Here is a 23,755-nt window from a genome sequence, read left to right on the forward strand (position 1 = left end):
TTTTCAAAAATGACACCTTCTGATGCAATGCACAAATATGCACGAGGCTGCATATTGTGAAATGCTCCCCGAACCATATCTGGAGTCACCCGGCGACATGCTTCGATGATTCTTTGTCGTAAATCTCCAACGCTCGTCACAGGTGTTTGGTAAACGTAGTCCTTTACGAATCCCCAAAGAAAAAAGTCGAGTGGTGTTAGATCAGGGGATCTTGCAGGCCAACGAACAGGACCAGTTCTTCCGATCCATCTTCCAGGAAACTCGTCGTTTAGATATGCAACCACGTCACGATATTGGTGAGGTGGCGCCCCATCTTGCTGGAACCAGATGCGTCTGTACTTGGCCAGAGGAATGTCGTCCAACACGTTGGATATTTCATTTTGAAGGATCTCCAAGTAGTTTTGACCGTTCAGACGATTTGGCAGGAAGAACGGGCCAATAATTCTGTCACCTAACAGACCAGCCCACACATTTAAGCGAAACTGCACTTGGTGGCGGTGAGGAAATCCCCAGTGTGGATTCTCGTAGTCCCACATATGTTGGTTTTGACGGTTGAAAGGCCCATCTCTTCCGAATGAACATTCGTCGGACATCAGTAGTTGATCGTGAAAATCCTGGTGTGCGTCAGCCATGAGGCAAAACCAATTGCAGAAGTCGAGTCGGCGCTGTCTATCACCGTCATGCAGTCCTTGGTGAAGTGTCGCTCGATAAGGATGAAAATGGTGTCTTTTGAGTGTTCTCCAAACGTAGTTTCGATCCAACCTTAAGTCCAAGCTGGCAGTCCTGACGCTCGCTCGAGGATAGGCGACGAAGTAGGCAAGTATGGTGTTTTCCATGTCGATGTCCTGGAGACCACGACCACGAAACCTCGGATTGATATTACCCCAGTTGTCGAAGTCGCGGACCACTCTAAGAACCGTCGTATGACTTGGTCTTTAATTGGGAACTCTTCGTCTAAATAACTGACTTACTAGAGTAGCATTACGACGGCCTTCTCCGTAAAATAATTCTAGCATATGAGCGCGCTGATCTCGGGTGTAAAGAGGCATACTGGACGACAAACGGCCAAGCTGAGATAATGTTTTAACTTTGAAATGTAAACGCTTTAAATACTACTCGGACAATTGATATTTCACGTTAAAAAACAACAAAAGAAAAATAAGCGTAATTTTTGGTCTACAAATCTTTGTTTGATGATCTTACTCGTAACCACGTCGAAATGGAAGACGCGGTCTTTGTCTACTTTGTCTAATTAGGTGTTGAACGTAATAATTTTCTTTAACAATAACTTTTTGCAGATCTGATTATTAACTACATAGCTGAAAGCATAAGTTCCCTAAAATAAATGTACATGTGTGTTGTGATTATGTACGATTGTTTACGTTAAAGGCTATTGCCTGCTAGTACAACTTGTTTTTCCCCCGACCGCCAAACTCAGTGAAAAATAGGTCTTTTTCAACCGAACCAAAATTATTTTTACACTTTCGACTATGCCCTACAACTTTTCTATTGAAACATTTTGCGTGACACCTACCGGTGAAAAAATAAATTTTCCAAAACGGCACAAAATCGTTCGATTTTTCTGAAATTTACAATATGAATATTTTAGTAAATTAATAGTTTTTATTTAGAAATTTAGTTTATTTTTGTTTCATATTTAGAAACCGGTTTACTTTTACCAGCTTTTCGGTAGGTTTAAAGTTCCAAAGTTCGCTGCCTCGCTTCTGTCATACACAAAAACTAAGGGGAATTTCCCGAGGAAATCAAAAGAATTCAGTTATTTTATATAGTTATTTTGCTTTATTTGTTTAGTTTCTTAGTTACGACAATCACTGCAGACAATTTCTACTTACATAAGTAAAAGGTACTGTTTATATTTTAGCCGATTATAACCGAAAAAAAAACGGTTATAGCCAATTTTGAACCACTAGTGTGGATTTTTTCAAAAAAAGCCGGATTTTTTCCAACCCTGTACATTTTGGTACTATACAGTACGCTCTCAAAATAATAGTGAATTTAGAATATCATGCAAAATTATGGTATTTGTACCATAATTATAGTCCGTATGGCAACGCATTCGCATTTAGTTAACTGTTATTCGGGCAGATGGTGCATTTTCGGTGCCAATAAAAAGCTGTGTTGCCAGATTCGGATGATTTCAATTTTCAATTTTCCCGCAAAATGTGGAGGTAGGACTAAATATTTTGCTGGGACTAATTTACTGTAAAGACGGTCCTAGTGATTTCTACGCCGCAAAATATTCCTTTCTTACAAACGAAAGGTGCCCATTTTTGGTGTCTTTCAAACAAAATAATCTTAGCTCTTTACCTACTTTTAAAAAAGTCGTAACTTGAAATATAAAGATTCAAGACCTCGCAGCTTTGAAGAATTAACACAAATTAGGAATTCAAAACAAATAAACATTTTAAAATATGCACTAAACAATTCCCCATCAATTAAAAAATGGGAAAAATCACGTCACCCATGCTTTTTATAATTGGAAAAATAAAACATACCCGAGGGGTCGGACACTTGCCAATATTTTGTACGGGATTTCGGGATTTCGTAGAGATTTTTGGCGATTTTATCATTACTTTTTGAAGTGATTTTAGGATTCCAATGTTAATTTACTATAGAGAGAGTTAAAAGATTTTGCGATTTAGACAAATTGTACGGAATTTCGGTAAATGTCCGACCCCTCGAACATACCATTCTGCCAAGTCCCTATAGAAAAAGATCGAGTTACTATATTTTCACAATGAAATTTTTATTAAAATATATCGTAACTTAAGGTTACTTTGAAATTAAAGAACGTTTTTCCTAACAAATACTATTGTAATTTGAAGTTAGTATAAATCAAGACATTTTCAAAAAAAATATCCTAGCTTTAAGAAAACATTACGATATTTTTAAACATAAATATTGTTCGTATGTTAAATAGAGTGAATTACGGGAAAGACCGCCGTCTTTTACGTAAGAAAACCCTTGAGACGGAGTTACGATATTTTGAAACTTAGGGAGGAAGCTGGTAGGTGGCATTTTCAAATTGAAGACTATGCCAGAAAATTGAAAGAGTCCTAGCCAATTAGGTTAGTTGTAACACACGATAAAATACACACGGACGTGTTCTATGAATATATTCAAAACCCCCACCCCACCTGTACATAGAACAAAAGTGACAGATAAGCCTTTGTTGGTACCGGATTAACTTATTATAATGTGAATCGCGCACGTGCTATTTTGTATAATCCAGAAAGGAAGAGAGAAACCTAATTCGTTCAAGTACTTACATATTTAGATAGAAGCCGGATGCGCCACTCTGTACACAGAAAAGAGGGCGGAGATGGAAACTGCGAAGGTTGCCATGACGACCGGCTCATCTTCATCTTCCGATTAAGCCCCAGCCTCAAGCTTTGACACGAACTTGGCTGATGAAATTTCGTTACGAAAACTAAAAAGCTGACAAAAAATAATGATAATAATATATAAAAGCGACGCGAGATGTCAGGTGCGGCGTATGGGATTTTTTTTTCTGTTTTGAGTCTATTTCTCTATAAAGCTGAATACGCGGATGAAGAAAAAAATTGGATTTGAAGTGTCTTACGAGCGGAGAAACCGGAGAAAGAGGGAAGGATGGGGACACTCAAGAGCGCGTGATGGAGAAACGGGAGAGAGGATGCCAAATTTCGGAAAGTTCTTTCGGATTCAATCTGCGATTTTCTTTTTGCAAAGCTATATTGTTTTCGAGAGCTTCAGGCCTACGTAGCGAATCGTGTAAACAAATAGGATCCCTGTGAAAAATATAACGCTATCTTTAGTCACGGCGTTCGATTTTGCTACTAAAATGTTAGTAACAAAAATAGCATTTTTAAGTAGGCCTAAAATATTTATATTCTAAGTATAAAATGTTGACAAGAAATTTTGTTTATTGAAGCTAGGAGCAACAAACACAGCATCCCATACAAGGAAAACGCAACCCGTCAAAAGTCGTCTATTTTTTTTGCGTACAGTTTTCATTGGTTAGACGCTTTAGCGCCTGTAGCCGTCGGAAGGAGAAAATTCGGAAATTGTCTTCAGCCTTTCCGTAAAACGTTCCGCGTAAAGGCTAGTCCAATGAAATTTGTACAAAACACCGCGTTAGCGTGTTTAAATGCTAGTGGCGTTCTCCTTTTGTGGGGCTGGTGTGTTTGTTGCGCCTAGATTTAAGCGTGCAAATTACTTAAAACAAAATGGCTCCTAAAAACTTATTTTGTCAACTACTTAACTGGAGCTCATTATGCCTTCTTATTATTATAAGTTCCCTAGAAACGATTTGCTCCTATTAGTATGTAAATGAAGTTCTACTGTAAAGATATTTAGGTTTACCTAATTAAACATAGTGTTATTTTCCTTTGTGATAGCTACGTAATTATAACATTCTATTTCAAGGGAATTCGTTGACGTCATTCAAAAAAGCCCTTACGCATTAAGTTTAAACCTACCGTTACTTTCTGAATGATAAAGCCGACAAAATGATTTGGAAAACGAATGAAGATGAAAACTTGATAGGCCCACGGAAAAAAAATAAAAAATCGGAAATGAACATTTCCTATACACACCTTTTCGAAAAATGTTAGACCGAACTTTAGTGCTGAACAATGCGAGAGTAGCCAGCCAGATCGCCGTTGAGTTCAGCCAGATTACCACATCCGCTACGCAAAACGGAAGTTCAACCGCCGGAACCGGAAAGAGCTCGAGAGAAACGGAAACCCCTGTTGAAAGAAGACCGGTAAAAATGACAGAATCCTTACACTTTTACCAATTTTCGTTCTTTATTTTTTTTTACTTTTTCAATTTAGGTTTTTTTTTTGGGGTAATGAAAATTGTTTGGTTTCTTTTTTGATCTCCTGACAGGTTGTGATTGGAGCTTCCAACGTAGACATCATAGCGGCCTTGGACGAAGATGTTCAGGTAGGCGAACTCCCTTTGTTTAATTTCACCGTTGCGGGGCGCTGACAGTCCCATTTCCGGTAGTTTGGTAAAATGATTAAAAAAAAACTAATTGCGAGAAGTAAGAGAGTGAATACCAAAAGGCTAATCTTGCAGCGTGAAAGCTCTTTTGACGTGTCACTTTAAAAAATCTTCGTATGATAAGTTAGGGTGCTGTAATCTCCAAACGAAAACCTTCTTCTATATTTCCCTAATAAATAATAGAAGACTGATACGTGATAATACCCGATAGGTAGGTGAATGACGTGTCCACGAAATTCATATGATTAAAATACTGATTAATATACGCGGAAGTTTATCGACCAACGCGGAGGTGGTACTGCGTGGAAATCCGGTTTACGCCTTATTTATTTCGTCGATGAAGGATTAAGCTCTTACATATCCTTGCCAAATATTTCGATATCTTCGAACTATTTAAAAATCAAAATGATGGAAAAGGCCTTTCAATCGAGTAGTTTCGTCACTTCCAGCAGAGCGTGTTGACCTCTCTCAATATGGAAGACAATGTCGCGGTGCGGGCTGGGGTCAGAGGCTGATAGGGATAAATCCTGCCGTCCCCCTCCCCAGGACGAAGTGACAGGTAGCGAACGGCGATAACGAGGAAGATGGCACCTTTCCGCTGGTCGGGTCAAGCCAAAAAGGAAGACTTCGCCGCGGCCATCTTTCATATATCAGTCTTCGCTCTTGACACGACGGATATAGGAGCAAAATAAATATCATCTTACCACTACATACTCGCTCGGTAAACAGTCCAGTTCAAAGTTGGGAGATAGGGGCAATGCAGATTGTACCGTACCCGTACTTCGATTCAACTATCGACTAGCGTAGCGCTTTACTATAGAGAAAGAAGGCTGGGGCCGATAAGACGCTTTCGTCCAAATCCGACAACACTTGGCCAAAATACGTTCGTCTTGTTTCGCGACATTTCCCAACGCTTGTTATTCTTCGCGACCCACCCGTAAACAAGAAACGCGCTTTTATTTCCACAACCCTCCTCGAGATCTACGTTGGAAATATCTGACAAAAATATGCTTATTTTATGGTGGCCAAAATACAACGAATTCTATATTTTCACTATTTTTTGATATAACCACTGTTTTTTTTGGTGCCATTTCTCTGAAAACTGACGGGATTTTCGAAAGATGTATTACGCGTGGCATACGGAGGGTTCAAGTCTATGGAAATATTTCGCGGCTTGTTTTTCGGAGGGGAAAGAAAAGAACGCAAATGTTAGAAAAATAAATAATCTGATAGGCGATTGATAGCCTAGTAAACATACGCGGATTCATTTATATACCGTCAGGAGAGAAGTTTGAAATATTTTGCAACAGAGAAAAACCGCGCGGTTAAAATAGGCTTACGTGCTGAAGAATCAAAACAAACTTTAAACAAGGGAATAAGCCGTCGATTTTGACACCTTTTTAACCCTTTTGTTTTTATTATCGTCGTCTTTATAATTTGTAACTGCCCCTGCCGAAGGTTGGACAGGTGCTGCAATTTTTTTTAAACCTATCCAACCCGCGCTTGCAAAGTGTCTAACTTGTCCAATCTTCAAATTGCAATTTTTTCAAAAGTCAACCATCCACCATAACTGTATCTGCAGGCTATTTAACACGTTCAACCTGTAACCTGAAAAACACCTGCAAAATATTCAAATAAAAAATATGGAAATTGAGAACTTAAGGTGTCCAAAAGTCTCAATCCATATTTTATTAACATAAATAATAATAATAAATACGGCGTTCCGTAGTCGTGGATTGGTCAGAGATTAGACTGATTTTCCAAGGACAAAGACCCCTCAAAATTGGATTCGTATCGGCCCATTGCAGTCACGACTGTACATGTCGATTCAAAAGAACCGTCTGCAAACGTTTGTGGAAGATCGTCGAATTATCGGAGAACTTCAGAATGGATTCCGAAGAGATCGGAGGGGTTCAGATCACCTATTTGCGCTCACTCATTTGATTGAGATAGCTCGAAAAGAGATCGATCAATTGCTCATTGTCCTTCTCGATCTCCAGAAAACCTACGATGCTCTTCGCGACTCTCGTTGAGCTAGGCATCCCAGTTCCATACGTCCGTCATCTCTGGGCCCTTTATAGGACAACAGCGTATCGGTATAATCTGGAAAACGCCAAAACTAACTTGGTCGAGTGCAAGGCTGGCCTGAAACAAGGCTTCCCCTTGTCGCCACTCCGCTTCGCTCTTTACCTCGTTCCGCTGTCCTCGAAAAAGGATGCGCGTTAATCCATCCATCCTACCCTACGGTTCGAGTCATCATAGAAACGCTGTTCTTCGCTGACGACATTGCGGCGGTCGCGAACTCTGTTGCAAATCGTCAAGTTATTTTGAACGCATGCGGAGACTTCGTGATGGAATATGTCCTGGAATTCAGCCCCAGTAAATGTGTCATCCTAGCTACGAACCCCCGAACACCATTTACGTAGCCAGACATCCACATCCAAGGGACAGCCATTCCCTACACAGAAGAAGTGGTCTACCTGGCCGTGAAAATCGGCGTATCTGACGACTACTTAGCGTCGCGCGAGTAGTCGCTGTTGGGGAAAGCTGGAAGACTGTCTGAGGCTGCCCGACATAAGGGCTCTCATTCGTACAATGTCACCCCTATACTACCCGTTCACTGTAGAAAGGAGTAGCGGTGCCCGTTTTAACTTATGGCAATGATGTCCTGAGTTTCAAGGAGCCTACCATACGAAAATTAGAACAGACGCGCGTGTGGTTGCAAAGACGGCGGTTGGGGGAAACTTCATTACAGCTAAAACGGCCATAAAAGGGGAACTGGCCTGGTCTTCCTTCACAGAGTGGGAGGCCGGATATCCAAGCGCGTATTTGATGTTTAAATTATCGGTGGTATAAACAGCTCTCCCTCCTTGATGGTTACTATAGGAAAAATGCGGAACAGGACTGGCGCTCCATAGATGGTGTGTCCGCGATTTATGACCATCGCCGAAGACGTACCAAACACCGCAGCCCTTGCCGGTCGCTTAATAATTAGCGCTGGACGAGGACCACACTACAATCTATAGGTGCGTGAGGAGGAATACCTGAACGAATTGCACCACCTAAAATTTATCTTAAACAATATTCCCCCTTCAAAGTTAAAAAAGATTATAATAATAATATTACTAATAATAATAATTTTAATTTTTCTTTTTAAATGTAGTGCTGACTAAAATTCTTATTTTCCACTTTTGTGTTTTCTAAAATTACGTATGTCTATTTTTTTAAACTTCAAAATGTTAAACTTAATTGTAATATCCTGTGAGCATATCTCGTCCCTGATGTAAAAGGGACCGAATTTGGGAAAGGAAATAAAACATTCATTCTTTTATCTATTCATTGTAAATTTGATTTATTGTGATCCGGATTGAACTGATCACTGACGATTGCAGTTATCTGCTGTTGCCACCTTTAGCCCCTGCGGAAGCTTGGGGACAGGTTTCTCAGAGCACTAATGTGCTGCTGTTGGAACACTTTTACAGGCGCTTTTAGAAGAAATATTTTATTTTGCATTTTCTCCAAATTGAAACGTTGCTATAATAATAAGTTATAAGGATAGTTTTCACCACAAAAAGTATTAGTGATGACTAGGAAATGTTAACAACTGATGATGAAATGAAAATATTTGCGATGAAATGAAAATAGTAGTGATGAAATGACAATATTAGCGATGAAATGAAAATATTGGCGATGAAATGAAAATATTGGCGATGAAAGAAAATATTTCTGATGAAATGAAAATATGGCTGATGAAAGAAAATATTGCTGATGAAATGAAAATATGGCTGATGAAATTATAGGAAAGAAATGACAAAATAAATTATTGTAAAAGAAATTTATTTCTGACAAAAGTTTGAAATTAAAGAAAACTCCCTTAATTCGTTTTTATACCGCATTATGTACAGATTTATATAATATTTAACCCGGAACAAATTAACCAAAAACAAATGATTTTTTTCATTATAATTATATCGACACACGCCTCTTATATATAATAAGAATTAATGTATAATTCGTGGTTATTTGTAACATAATCACACAATAATTTCACTTTTATTTTATTTTCTTTTCACTAAATATCTTAAAGTATATTAAATTTCGTTCGAGGCGTTACTTCATATTTTTACATTATCTGTACAATTATGTATTCAGAAAAATACTAAGTCTTTTTTAAACTTTTTTTATACACTCCCACTTTATAATACATCCGCTTCATTCCAATTTAAATTTTGTCCCGTAAGACGCCAATATACAAATTAAATGAATTTTGTATATATTTTATTACCTTCGATTTTCCGTATTTTTTCCCTCTGAACGGACAATCGCATTATTTATATATTTTATTTTAGTCGAAAAACTTTTTCAAGCGCTTTTTAAAAAATAGGACGGGAAGCACAATGTTTTTATTTCCTCTTCAGCAAAATCTCCTTTTTTTTCGTAAAACTCGTGAGCTTAAAAAAATGCTTCGAGAACTTTTTTTTGTGAAAAAGATTTTTTGTTTAAGTATCCATGGTAACGGAGCGCGCGCGCAAAAAAGATCATTTTGTTTAATATCTTTCTTTTTTAATCTTTTTATACGATTTTTTATACTTTTTTTAGATATATTTAGTAGAGGAGGCACTCTATATGAGATAATATTTAGGCCAACAACCAATAAACAGCACAGTGACAAAGAGTTTTGTATTTCTTTAACCCCTGGTAATATTATAAGAACGCGAAGGGGTCGTAGGTCAAGCTCTTCTATTTTTTGTTTATTTAATACACCAGGAAATATTAAAAATGAAACTATATTACCTTATACGTACTGAATAACGACAGTTATTGGCTAGTTTTTACATATTTTGTTTTTGGGCTACAATTTTATTGTCCATAGTTTCGAGAATAATCATATATACGGTATTTTTGAAGATGATTCGGTAATTCAGTCATCTGATTGAAGTACGAAGGGTCATGTTCACGGGAGATATTTTCCATTAAATTATATTATATTATAATAAAAAAATTAGGTATAAAAAAATCGCTAAAATCATCTAAAATCAGTTTAAAATGTTTTCGGTATTCCTTTATTATTATAAACAAAAAATTAATTTTCAATAATAAAATGAATAATATCAAATACACCTGTCTTCAATAATATTATGTACACTTTCACAATGCAAAAGCAAATTACAACTGGGAGAAGAGTTTAAATAGACTAGTAAAAATATGATTTTACTCGGTGTACGTTTTTCTAGTAAATTTTAAAATGCACTCGTTCTTATAGTAATTAGTCTACGAAATTTAGTAACAACAGATTATATTGTTTAAATTTAATGAAATTAATGTATTTCTCATAATGAAAATAATAATTTTGCGCGCAATATTTTTCAGGAGTAGCTCGAAACCATAATAGAACTTTAATGCTTAAAATATATAATAAAATGAAATCATAATACTTTAGGTTAATCTAACAAACTGTGACATTTGACATGACCTTTGGTACGCTACAGCGGCGGGTAAAGACTATATAGCTGGCCTTGGAAGGAAGGATAGGCAAATATTTACGTATAGGATACGGTGACGTATTGGTCCGGCATAGGACGATTTTATAATGCGGGGCGAAAGGTACGCGGAGAGGTTTAGGACAGTGGAGCAAATAGAGAATGAAATGAAATAGCTGGGAATCAAGTTAGAGCCAAGGCCACGGATCAATCGATATCATCAATCGATTTTCTAATACCCACAACTCGGGGGAAAAACTATTTTTTCATCTTCTTCGCCTTCCGTACGCTGCTACGCATTGATTAAAAAAGCGAGTTATATAACCCCGAGGTTCACCGAGACGCGTACACGTAGAAGACAAAGTAGGCGGGCCAAGCAATAGCTTAGAACCAATCAGATGCTTGAATCTCGAAAATTATTACATCATTTAGAGATCTCGTTACGTACGATTTCATTTTGGGATCGCATTTTGTCAACGAGACGATGATTTAGCCTTCCACGTAATAGGTCATATTTCAATACACTTTATAATTATAATATTTAAATTTTCTATCTACTTTTTGTTTATGAAATATTTTTTTTGCCCCGATTTAAAAGTAAAATATTTCTCTATTTTTTTTTAATCCCTATTTTTTTTTCTATATCAAAAATGTATTTTTTTATATATCTATATAGGACTACAGTGACTTCTAGATTCATTTACGGTTATAGAAGCTATTTTTCATGACTAATTTTATACGATTTTTATTAAGTGTTTGGGATATTAGGTGGAATTTGATTTAAAATTAAATACGTTATTTTTTCAGGATTGGCACGGTGTCATGTTTTAAATTTAAATAGTCTTAGAAAATAGGGTTTGCCAGAGAGTTGACGTACGAAGGCGAGGATAGGGTGAAGTTACCATAAACTCGTCAACGAATAAACTGTACGGTAATCCCTAGTTTCTATACAGGCATGACGTCACGCGCAAACTTATCGCAAAAGCTACGATTACTCGGATTACTGCGCCAATTTTAATTAGCACCTCTATAATTAATTTTGGAGTCAATTTTAAAATTAAACAATTTTCATGGTTGAAAAAACATTTATCGTTTGTCGTATACGAATGAAAGCGATTGAGAAGCTTGATTACATTTAATTGTTAATTTTCTTTTTACTTTTGTGTGTGAGTGGGCACTTGAGAGAAGGCAAACGGAGTACAAGACAAATTGAAGACAACGCTTTATAATATAGATTTTTTTTCTCTTGTGTGTTTTTTTTGTTTTCGATGTATTACCTCGAGCTTCATAATTTTACATCATTTTTTTTTAATATCTGGTTTAACAATTCTCACTTTTATTTTGTTTTCGGGAAACGTAAAAAATGAAATTAGCATCCCGTTCATCTTCCCCAATTCTTTACCGAAAACGTCCGTTGCAGATCGAGACGAGAAATTAACGACTACGATCCTAATCGATGCTCGCCCATTTCCATTTAAAAAATCTCATGCTTAAGAAGTCGCTCCGAGTTTTGAGGAAAAACTTCCCTAGAGATACAACGGTACGTTTGGCCAATGCCAGGCTGTCTCGGAATTTCGTCTAGAGATATTGCGTAGACGCTTATCGTACTCATTCCGCTTGACACAGTACCTTTTCTTAGAAGGGGCTGAAGGCGTGTGAAACGCGAAACTGATTTACTTTTGGTGCTACGCGATGAGGAAGATTTTCACTCAGACTGTAGCCTGAAGAGGGCGCCGCGCAACATTATGGAGCTTTCCCGCTTTGTTTTAATAACGGGGCGACTCACGCTCGAGGGCCCGTTCCAAATAAACACGTGACGCCGAGCGTGCGTCGCGCGCCGTTAATTAATAGAAGCGAGGAAGCTTCCTAATGTTGCGTAGCGCTATTTTCAGCATAATCGGAGTAAAAATCTTCGCGCAATGAGAAGATGCTATACTCAATTTCCAAGACAGCCTGAGCTATACCCATCGTATCTTCGAGTGTTGATGGATTATTTGCCTCTGGTAATTATGCCCGTACAAAGCAAATTTCCCAAATTTGGCACTTCAACTCCGAGCAACTTCTAAACACCGTATCTCGATAGACATCGTATTTCGGGCGGTTCAGCCTCGGTACAATTTAGGGGTATAAACCTAAATATTAACACTCAAACAAATTGAGTTGGAATTATATCGTCAATTTTTGGAAAAACCAAATAGAGCTTGGCATTAATATTAAAATTAATTAAATAATTTTAGGGTATTTGATGGAATCATTTCGAATTTGAGTTTGATAAAATAAGCCCCTTTCTTCGCAATTCTCGAGGGGAAATCGACGAAACGTTAACATTTTGGGCTATAATTTTGACACTAGAAATTTAGAATATAGAAAGCAAGCTTCATACTTACTGGGATGATAGAGAGAGTGGGGTTTTTTCTCGTTTGTTGACGTAGTGTTTATCATATACGCCGCCACCTATTTCTCGAACGAAATATACGTATTTCAATGGAGGACTAATAATTTTATCTGGACTAGAAATTCGCATCATTGGGCCAAACGGCGGCGAACCTCGAGATGATACGATTAACGTAAGACGAATCTTCGCGTAACGAAGCTTTCCGCCACCGCTCTTCCACGCTTTTTCTCGCGCGACGTTGAGTGTCTTTGTTTCTTTTCCGATCGAAGACGATCGTATTAATTACACCTATTTGAACGCGAGTTTCGATTCGAAACGCTGAAATGACGTATTTTGTAAATGAATTTGAATAGAGAGGGGCCAAGCCCGTTTTCTCGGCCACGCTCCCGGAACCGACGAAGATTCCGCGTCGTTTCGTCGTACGTAGCTATTTCGCGAGTGTGTGTTTGTTCAAATCGTCCTTGTCCGTGGCGGGCGCGCTTCTGTACTAGACGGGACTCGTACTACCGTAGTCGTGGTCAGTGGAGATTTCTCTGGATGGTGGATGCGAGGAGGCGTCGTTATTGTTACCGTTGGGCGACTTGCGGGACAAGAGCCCCCCGCTCAGTTCCTTTCGAAGGCTATCGTCCGGAAGGTTGTTGTTGTAAACGTGGTTGGGGGTGGTCTTCTCGTCTTCGCCGGAGGCCGTTGGGTGGTTTCTGTGGGCCGAACCTCCACCCGCGGGGGCGTCGCCGGTTAAGCTAGTTCTGCCCGCCGCCGACGCCGCTTTTGGAATGTACTGCTGCTGGTCGAAGCCCGGGATGCCGGCGTTGATCATGGACTGATCGTCCAAACCTTTCAGTATCTTAATTTTTTGGATCATTTCGCGAATCTCGTATCGAAGGATGGCCAGAAAGCAGATCTTGAGGAAGGCGATGACGCAAAAGCCGATAACGGCCAGGATGTCCGCGTTCCGTTGAAGCCACCTGTGCACGGGTTCCAGACAGCCCCTCTGATGGACCAACGACGGATCGACCACTCTGACGCAAGTTAAGTTCAAGGGCCCGTACTCGCCGATTTCCGAGTCCCAGGCCATTTTGCAGCAGCTGCGCGGCACCGCTTGCCGCTCGTGCTCCGACTGACGCCTCATCCAAGTCGAGTTGACGAAGTCTTCCGGACCGTAGACGCCGCAGCACCGGGATTCCAATTGGATACGATTCCAGATCAGCTGGAAACGGGAGTCCACGTCGTAGTTCGCCTGGAGCCGGGACTTAAGTTCTAGGCCCAGACCGGAAGTTAAGTTTTGATAATGGAAGATCCAAACGATACCCACGATGACGTCGCCGATTAGCAACGCCAACATTAAGGACCAGTAAAAGTTTAACATCTTTTCGTTCATTTTGAGGGCCCCTACGCAACCGATCGCCTGCAAAATGCCTCCTTGAAAAAACAAGGCGAAGTAAGCGTAGATGAAGGTCGGGTGATGGAACTGGACCGACGGGAAGAGGGCCATGTGGAAATCGGAGAGAGCCCACGCGGCCAGGGCCACGAACACCATGACGCTGACGAGCAGAACCAGGTTACACGAGTAGATCCATAGCCTATAATACCTCATAGCTTTGTGAAGAAACATGGAGGATGGTGATAGATCGTTTTCCACGACCACGGTTGGCTCTCGGTCGAGGGCGTCGGAAGCGGGCTGTGGCGGGAGGCTGCCCGGCTGCTCGGCGGGGACCCGGACGTCTTGCGCTCCACCGAGCTCTTCGGACGCCTGTTTCGGAGACAGCGGCGACTCGGCGAAGTCGCCGGACCCGGACGCTGACGCTCCTTCCTCCTCAGTCGACGCTAGCAGTTGGCCCGCTTGAGACGGATGCGCCGCGGGTATCAAAGATTCCGAAGGTCCCCCGGATGCCTCGGCGGGGGCGGGCTGCGACGAGGATCTGGCTGGAGCGGCGCGAGGCGTCTGTCCACCCGTTCCTCGCTCGGAGGAGGTGGAGGCCAAGACGCGCGCTTCCCTAATATCCGAAACTGGCTGGGTCGTCGTCTTGCGATCCCTCAAGAGTCACATCTCTTCCAGAAATTGCCACCGACTGCTGACGGTTTCCGGGGTGCAAGTCTCGAGAAAGGAATTGGTGACCAGCTTGAAATGGTGAAAGTCCAAAGAGGTGACTGTGCTCGAAAGACTCTGAGTCCTTCGGCTGCGGTTAGATGAAGAGGCGCCAGAGCTCGTCATTTGGTGACTTCGGAATCAGCTGCAGCGACAGGGACCGGAAATCTGCTGCGAGCACAACGACGGGGATCAAGTAGCGGCCTCCCGAACAGAGAGACAACGACGAAATTGCGGCGCAAAAGGCTCCCAAAACACGCCGAAATCTGCGGAAATAAAATAAAACACTCTTTAAGAAATGATATCCACATTTGCCAGGAGTGAAAATAAAGCCCGCTACTTTTAAATCAGGTTCCTTTGCAAATGACCCCAAAGAAGATAAATATGTTCGCGATACATTTACCTCGTCATATACAGGGTGTTTCAAAAGGTTATGCAAAAATTTAGGGAGTTTTAGGGGTGAGTTGAGAAGTATGCCAGTTTTTTCCCCATTTTCCTACGATGAGTTAAAAGAGCACAAGAGAGCTTCAAAGTGTGGCTTACTAGCCCCCGGAAGTAGGCTGCAACAAGCGCAAACCTAGCAGCAGGGACTTTAAATACTATTTAAGTTTACTTTTTTACGCTGGTTACCTCGATTGGTTTACAAAGTACTTTTTTACCCATCACACGAACCCAAACCTTAATGTTCGCATTTCCCTGCTGCTTGGTTTCGCGCTTGTTTCAGCCTACTTCCAGGGGCTAGTAGGCCTCACTTTTAAGCTCTCTAGCACTCTCATAACTCATCCTAGGAAAATGGGGCAAAACAGGCATACTTCTCAACTCACCTCCTACAACTCCTTCAATATTTCGCATAACCTGTTGAAACACCCTGTATAGACATAATCGTGAAACCAACTGAAGTCGCTTTAAAGGGCAAACGTTATAGGGTACGTAATATTTATATATTGGACAGAAGAGACGGGGCACCGGGAGAAATCTTAAGAGGAAGAGCGAGATAGTTGCCAGCTTAATCGAGAAGGTCACCCTCGGTGCATTCAATCCGGGCAGTCCATCACTATTATTCCATTCAAGACGCCTCGAACGGCAAATGTTATAGTAGCCACGAAATAGCCCGTTCAACCAAACAGGGTGATCGCGGGGCTAGTCCCATTCTTCCCAAAAGCGCATCCGCTGTATAATTTCTCGTGTACTTCAATTAACAGTTCGATCTCGCTACGACCGGATAACAAAAGGAAAGGCGGGAACGAGGGGTAAATTATACGTTTCCAAATATGGTTCGCGTTCGATTTAAAATACGCGGTTAGCCGCCAATTATAACGTTGGAAGAGTCCGTCTCGGGGACCGGAGGGAACGACACTCGTGTCTGAGAGGAGATAGTATATCCAAAAGTGCAGGGACTCGACTCGCTCTTTGCAGCGTGAAACCGGACTATTAATTAATGGTGTTTAGAAGGAGGCTCGGCGCCGTCAACAATTCCACGCCGCTCGCCGAGCTCCGACAATTATTTTGGGGCAAATTCGGGCGTGAATCGAGGAGCATCCGCCGAAAGAACGAAAGCGAATAGTGTCAAAGGTCAACCGCGCGGGAGTAATAGACGAGCCGCGAAAGGCGCCGTTTACCGAAGCCCCCCTACCCCTTCGCCTCCCCGTCCTCATCCTCATCCTCATCTTTTGGCGTGCTGGCCATCTTCTTCGCGAAGGGATTTTTCATCCGCTCCGTTTGCTTATTGTTCGCGCCGTGTTAGAGAGAGAAGGAGAGTGAATAAAGAAGCATCGGGATATTCCGCCGTTCATTCGGGACAAAGGACTCTTCGGAGCGGACGAACTTCTGGGGTAAAAATTAAAATTTTTCCCAAAACAAGGAACGCCCGACGGGGTTAATTCGAAATTATGCGTGTGTACTTTCGGCCAGGCGCCCAATGGCTCACCGTACGGTATCTGTCTTACCTTCCACCGGTTCTTCGCTCCGTATCGAAAGGAAGACTGGCGTCAGGTCGGATGAAGACGCTACGGAGAAACGGCGAACGCCAGGCTTTAATCGCGACCCGTTTTACATTGTGTAAAAGGCGTATTGTTGCCGGCCACAGCAGCCCCTTCCACTATAATTATCTTTATACGAAATTAACGAGGCGCTATTCTGTAGAGGTGTTCATTTAAAGAGGATTATTTTATGGGGAAAGTGTACGGCGATTCATAATTTTCAAAGTAAAGCGGAACTGGCTCTGCCAGTAAAGAGCGAAAGAATTTGAAAATATATCGATATAAAATTTAACCGTATTTAATTAAACATTTTCGGGGGAAAGGAATGTTTTGAAATCCGCTGGGTAATGGTTTATTAATAGATATAGTATATCGTTTTATACGTGTCTCTATAAAACTATCGTTAAGTATTTAACGATAATTCCGTAATGGATTTTGGAAGTGGAGTACAAAATCTACGGTGTTTACTATAAGTAATAAAAAAAATATTCATTTAAATAGATTTTCGTTTACGAATTCGCGACTTCTCTTCTACTAAAAATTTCGCTAGCTCGGCGCCTATGGTAAATTGCGACTGAAAATATTTTTTTTATCTTAATCGCATTTACTTCTTTTCCATAAAAACGGACAAACCTAGATTCCATACAATATACTCAATGGTATAAAGATAGGCGCCATAAAGGACCAAATAATAGGTTTTTTTCTGTATCATTGTAGTTACTTTTAAATTATACATGATGTTACGGATAAGTATGTCACAAATTTTAGAGTGTGTTCTTTGGGTCCTAATGAGTCAAAAATGTCCTGTGAACATGGGTCCTAAAATGCTTTCTCAGAGATTTAGGCACACAAAAAACGAACCCCAAAACAACGAAGTAGCCAGTAATGTGAAGTTCGGTATTGTGCCTTAAACCCAATTGTTTACATTTATTATTCATTTAATTTTTAACGGTGAAGCGATAAACGCAATAGCAAATGCTAAAAGTGCTAGCAGAACTGTGCTAAATCCTACAATGATTTTTTTAATGACAAGTTCCATTATTAAAACATGGTCAGAAATTTTAGAAATAAGCAACCCCGATAGTGTTTCTTATTTTGAAAAGCGCACAAAAGCGAAATACGAGCGTTAAGGAAACTGTTGAAGACACGGAATGGTACTGATACAGTTTGATTGGCGTAAAGCCTGACCATTTAGCCTAGGCGGAAGAACAAAATTGCACCGAACTTTTTTGCCTAAGCTGTACTTAATGAGACCTAACACTATTTGTGTAGGCGTTATCTAACTTTATCTCCTCTGAATGCATAAGGCCAGGGGGATCAATTTCCCTTACGTTATTTGAGTTTTTCGAAAGTCAGCGAGGTCCTTTAGACTTTTTTCTTTACTATTAAAGGTAGGGTGCTTTTTAAAGAACCAATTAAAGCGCTGTATCGACAATTAATTCTTTTGTACCAGAATTTAAGATAAGTATGGCGCATTTGAATAATTCCGAGTACGCGGATATGTACCTAATGTACGGGCGGGCTCAGGGAAATAGTCTAGAAGCCCAAAGATTGTACCGAGTACAGTTCCTTCATAGCCCGTTACCACATTTGCCGCTGTTGACAGACGCCCGAGAGAACACTGACAAATTCCAACAGGACAAGCTCGTGAGAGAGTGCAGAAGACCTTGAGGAACAGGTACTTTATTGAAATGATTCGTCATTATTTTAACAAAGTGGATTTAATCAATAATTACTTAAGGTTCTTACCATTGTCGAAAACGATCTTGGAACAAGTACCCGGCGAATTGGGAGACCATTGTGGGTGTAAATTACATTATGGTTTGGCGAATTCTGCATGTTCATCAATTTCCCCCGTATCACCTTCAAAAGGTTCAAGCTCTGAACGACGCAGACTATCCTGGGCTAGTTGACATTTCTCAGTGGTGTGTTGACAAAGTAGGTCATGACCATCAGTTCTCGAGTATTCTGTTAACAGCCGAAGAAGCCAATTTTCCCCGTGACAGTATACTCAACTTGCACAACACTCACCGGAGTCAAGATAACCCCCACGGGACTAGTGTGAGATCTCATGATATTGTTGGTGACCATTTAGTTGGTCCCTTTTGACTTCCGCCTACGTTAAATGGTCAGGCATACCCGAGCTACTCGAAGACGTACTGTTAGAATTGAGAAGGCGCATCAAGTTTCTTCACGATGGAGTTCCACTCCAATTTACACTCTTAAAAAAAGGGTGTATTTTCAAACCTTTAAGAGTTTTTTCTTGTCCCATATTTAGCACCTTAACAGGTTTATAAAGGATGTTATTCTACACCTTAAAAAGCAGTTTTCCTGCTAGGGTGTTTATTTACACTGTTTGGGGTGCTTATGTCCTCCGTTTTGGTTCCTTTGTTAACAGTTTGTGGTATAAAACTATTCCCTTCAGGGTTATTATCTACTCCCTCTAGGGTACAAGACCACTCCTTTAAGGGTACCAAACGACTCCCTTCAGGGTGTTACACTACCCCTTCAGGGTTCTGCAATACTCCCTTAAGGGTTCTATAATACTCCCTTTAAAGTTTTTAACTACTCCCTTTAAGGTTCTAAACTACTGCCGTAAGGGTGCTACAATACTCCCTTTAAAGTGTTAAAATACTCCTTTTAGGGTACTAAACTACTGCCTTAAGGGAGCTACACCCTTACGAGGTGTTAAATCACTCAATTTACGGGGTAATATAACACCCTTTATACACCTTTTCAAGTTTTTAATTTGGGACAATAAAAATCCCTTTAGGGCGTTTAAATTAACATTAAAGAGTGTTTTTTTACAGATATTACACCCTTAATATACCATTAAAACACCCTTTTTTAAAAGAGTGTAGAGCTCATCTTGACGCGATCTCCCGATTTGAACCCGTGTGACTTTTTCATCTGGGACTACCTTAAAGAATTAGTTTACAAGACTGAAGTTTGGGACGTTGACGACCTGTGACAACGTAACACAGTTGGAATCTTTGAAAGAGTTCGAGAATCGTTTGTACGACGAGCTCGTACCTGTATTAAAACCGGAGGTATCCATTTTGAACCATTTTTGTAATGATTTTAATAAAACCGAAATATGCATTTGTAACTTCAATTCTAAGTAACTCACATTTATGTCAATTGTTTAAAAAACTTTATCTAAGTGTTATTAGATCCATTGTAGGACTTGACACTTAATATTCAAGTCTATTAATGACATCAGTTATGGTCATTATCGTTCCACCCATTATAAACAAATGATTACTAAATTGAAGCAATTGTAAGCATTCGCTAGTACCATTTAACGTATTCAAAACTAACAAGTACCATTCCGTGTCTTCAACAGTAAAAGTACCATGCATTCCGTTTCCTTATAACTCGTATTTCGCTTTTGTGCGCTTTCCAAAATAAGAAACACTATCCCAGCATCCATCGAGGAAAATACTTCGAATTGGCATTTGCCTCGTACAAGTTGGTTATTTCCAAAATTTCTGACCATGTATAACCGTGTTGATTAAACTCGATTCTTGGAAATAATGGAACATGACATTAATAAAATCATTGTAGGATTTAGCACACTTCTGCTAGTTCAATAATTAACTTTTGGCATTTACTACTGTGTTTATACGCTTCACCGTTAAAAAACCAATGAATAATAAATGGAAACAATTGGGTTCAAGGCAGAATATTGAACTTCACATTACTGGCTATTTCGTTGTTTTGTGGGCCTAAAACTCTGAAACAAAGCATTTTAGGACCCATGTTCACGGGTCATTTTTGACTCATTAGGACCCAAATAACACGCCTTAATTTCTATGACAAACGTATTTGTAACCAGTGTTGGAAATAAGGCGGTGGCGACGGTCAAAGACCATTTTATTTTGGGCTATGACCAATAAATTAAATGGAATCTGAGGGGTTCACTGGTCATAATGACCAGTTTATTTTTAATTAAAAGTATAATTCTAAACCGAAAAGAGAAAATGATAAAAGCGTTGCGCTCTCAGCTTCTGACAGCCAATGAAATTGCGGATTTTGACTTATTTCTACTCCTAAATCGAACGTATTTTATGGCATCAGGCAGTAATGCAATTTGACGTTCTTCCGCTCCAATCAGTCAGATTCGTCGAGCTAAATGCGAAACATCTAGATCATTCATTAAGAATATGTTTAAGAAACATAAGCATAGAAGACATTGATGCCTATCCTGCAATTTCTTTATGGCTTTTAGAAACAAAAAGAAAAGTCAGAAAGGAGTAGAAGATGATGTAAAACTGTAAATACGGATAAATTTTTATTCGAAGAACAAGAAGACGATGAAATATTTTTTAAAGTTCCTTAAGAAATGTGATAAATATGAGAGCTCTTTGGTTTGTGATAAATAAATATCATTATAGTTCCTAATCGTTATTAACAATTCACTTTCAAAAGTAAAATAAAAGGAGGAGGGAGATAAGTGGGGTAGAAAAGAATGGTCATGACCAGTAAATTATTTTTAAGTAGGGGGTATTATGGTCATATTGACCAGTACTTTTAAAAAGGTTATTTCCAACACTGTTTGTAACACCCTGTATTATCCGCCTACTCAAGGCGGAATGATTAAACAGCCCGGAGAAGCCAACTTTTAAGCTCGATTATAGGTCAGTCAACTGAAGAATCTGAGAGACGATACTCTCCGTGGAAGCTATTATCCGAGAAAGGTTCGTCCTTATTTATTTAGAAGTAAACTAAATTTGGATAAACTCTTTTTAAAAAGGAGTCTTACTACTAAATTAAGAGTCGAACATTCGAAAGAATTAAAAAAAAATAAAGTACTACTTCTGATAAGTCTAAATCTAGTCTCTTAGACTCGGTATAGTAGATAGGCCGTGGCCACAGCGAAGAATGATGGAAAAGTCGGCAGATAGAGAAGTTTCTCTCAGTGCCAGGAATTTCTTTTGTTCTTATAATCACTGGAAAGGAAAGACTAATATAATTTTTTTCCTCCCTTCGAGTTTCACCTGACAAAGTCGGTAATAACGGCTTATGGGGTAAAGTTTGAACGTAGTACGAAGAATTTAAATCTACGGTAACCGCGAGTCGAAGCTGAAGTCGAATTAAGGGCTAGGTGCGAGGACAAGTTCAAGAGACGTTTCTCGGTAAATTAAATAGAGGTTAAACTCCGAACAAACTCGAACGAGAACTTCGGTACGCTTTAATAGCGTTGGCAATTTGGCTCGACGAAGCTAGACGTTGGGCGGCTTCGACTCTCCAGTTCTCGCTCTTTAAGGTGGAAAACGTAAATAGATTGTCATTTTCATTGGAATCCATCCAGCAGGATCGTCTTCTCTGGCGCGCCGTGTTTATGTCCGCCACTCACTCGTTATCTACCATCTATTCTCTAATGTTTGTTGAGACGCGGAGGACGAGGCGGTGCCGTGTCCTTAATCGAGGAGGACGACTCGGAACGGATTCTGCCGCTGATAATCCGCGAAAAGCGAAAAATAATTATCGCGACTCCCCGCCATTTCGATAATTTACCCGATAATGAGCGCCAACGTTTTAATCGAAGATAAAGCGGCTAATCCCGAGAAAAAGGCTACTTTCTAGAAAACAAAATTCGCTTTCAAGGTGTCTTTCATTGTCTATAGTCAAAACGGATTATTTTTCTTGGCTGAAAGTCGACTTGACTACGGAGAAATATGGCTTTTAAGATGACGTCAATGATGACATCATTAGCGAACGTAGTTTCCAGGTGGCACGGTTAGTTAAAAAAACAAGTGTAAAGGCAAACCACAATTCCCAATGGCAGACATTTTTCACTTAACCTTGGAGCTCGGACGCGTAACCGCAATCCACTTAAGGAAGAAAATGATCAAACGTACAAACACGGCGACGTAAACGCGAAACGGCCACCGTTCAAACGATATTTGAAGATTGATATCTCCAACTTCTCCAAGCGACGCTCAAAACATCGTCGGAAAAGAGACGCGTTTTCGAGGATAAACCCATTTAAAAAATTACACCGAAATAAGCCGGAAAGAACGATAGAGCAAAGACGTCGCCTTCTCAGAACCGCTTTTAGTTTTCCCAGAGAACCGACAAGAAAAGCGACCCTTTACTCGTATTAACATCAAAGAGGTATAAAAGTGGACGTAACACTGTCATTCTCGATCTTATTTTTGGACAGAAACGTCCGACACCTAGTCACGTCGCATTCCTTAAAATGGAATGAGGCCAACAACTAAAGAGCCGGAGCGGAAAAAACCCACAGTCTCCCGACTTGCCGCGAACAACGCCAAACAATTCTTTTCTTCTATCCTTGAGAGATGGAGAGGTGCTATGGAGACAGCCTAGACCCGAATATAATTGCAATTCTAAAATTTCTACCCCTTTCGGCTACCCTCCCACGGGTTTACTTTATGTTACGGTAACAAAAAAAAAACAAGAGGAGATAAAGAAAAAAGTAATCAAAAAGTGGTTTATATCTTCTCAGAGAGTTGGTAACGAGGTAAAAATGGAAGCTGCATCAGTTCTATATATTGACTTTCTCCCATAACGTTGGATCGTGCTTTGAATTAAATACCAAGCGTAAACACTTTATTTTATAAATATATATATCAAACATATATAAAAATATATATATCAAACATATAAATATATATATATCAAAAATATATAAAAATATATATATCAAACATATAAATATATATATATCAAACATATATAAAAATATATATATCAAACATATATAAAAATATATAGATCAAACATATATAAAAATATATATATCAAACATATATAAAACATATATATCAAACATATA

General features: G+C 39.8%; 2 protein-coding genes across 3 annotated transcripts in view; one reads left to right on the top strand and one right to left on the bottom strand.

Moving 5' to 3' along the window:
- LOC149941047 (uncharacterized) overlaps nt 1-21,262 on the top strand; it is a 46,500-nt gene extending 25,238 nt beyond the window's left edge. The window contains exons 9-11 of one of the 2 annotated variants that reach the window (XM_090179932.1): nt 4,617-4,768; nt 4,894-4,950; nt 21,182-21,262. In XM_090179932.1, coding sequence (XP_090036058.1) covers nt 4,617-4,768; nt 4,894-4,950; nt 21,182-21,217 — 245 coding nt within the window. In that variant the 3' untranslated portion in view covers nt 21,218-21,262. Of the gene's footprint in view, nt 1-4,616; nt 4,769-4,893; nt 4,951-7,896; nt 8,271-21,181 lie in introns of those variants that run through there. The other variant, XM_090179931.1, reaches the window with a different exon arrangement.
- LOC149941048 (uncharacterized) lies at nt 9,349-15,232 on the bottom strand. The gene has a single exon (XM_090178278.1). The coding sequence runs from the start codon at nt 14,495-14,497 to the stop codon at nt 13,373-13,375; it is 1,125 nt and encodes a 374-aa protein (XP_090034404.1). The 5' UTR covers nt 14,498-15,232; the 3' UTR covers nt 9,349-13,372.
- Nucleotides 21,263-23,755: the final 2,493 nt, after the last annotated feature.

Source organism: Leiobunum rupestre, chromosome 6 (assembly GCF_980474605.1).
Source record: "Leiobunum rupestre chromosome 6, qqLeiRupe1.1.hap1, whole genome shotgun sequence".
Taxonomy (NCBI): domain Eukaryota; kingdom Metazoa; phylum Arthropoda; class Arachnida; order Opiliones; family Sclerosomatidae; genus Leiobunum; species Leiobunum rupestre.

Excerpts from the sequence above, each read along its gene's own strand:
- LOC149941048 (XM_090178278.1), bottom strand. The coding sequence starts at position 14,497 with ATGTTTCTTCACAAAGCTATGAGGTATTATAGGCTATGGATCTACTCG.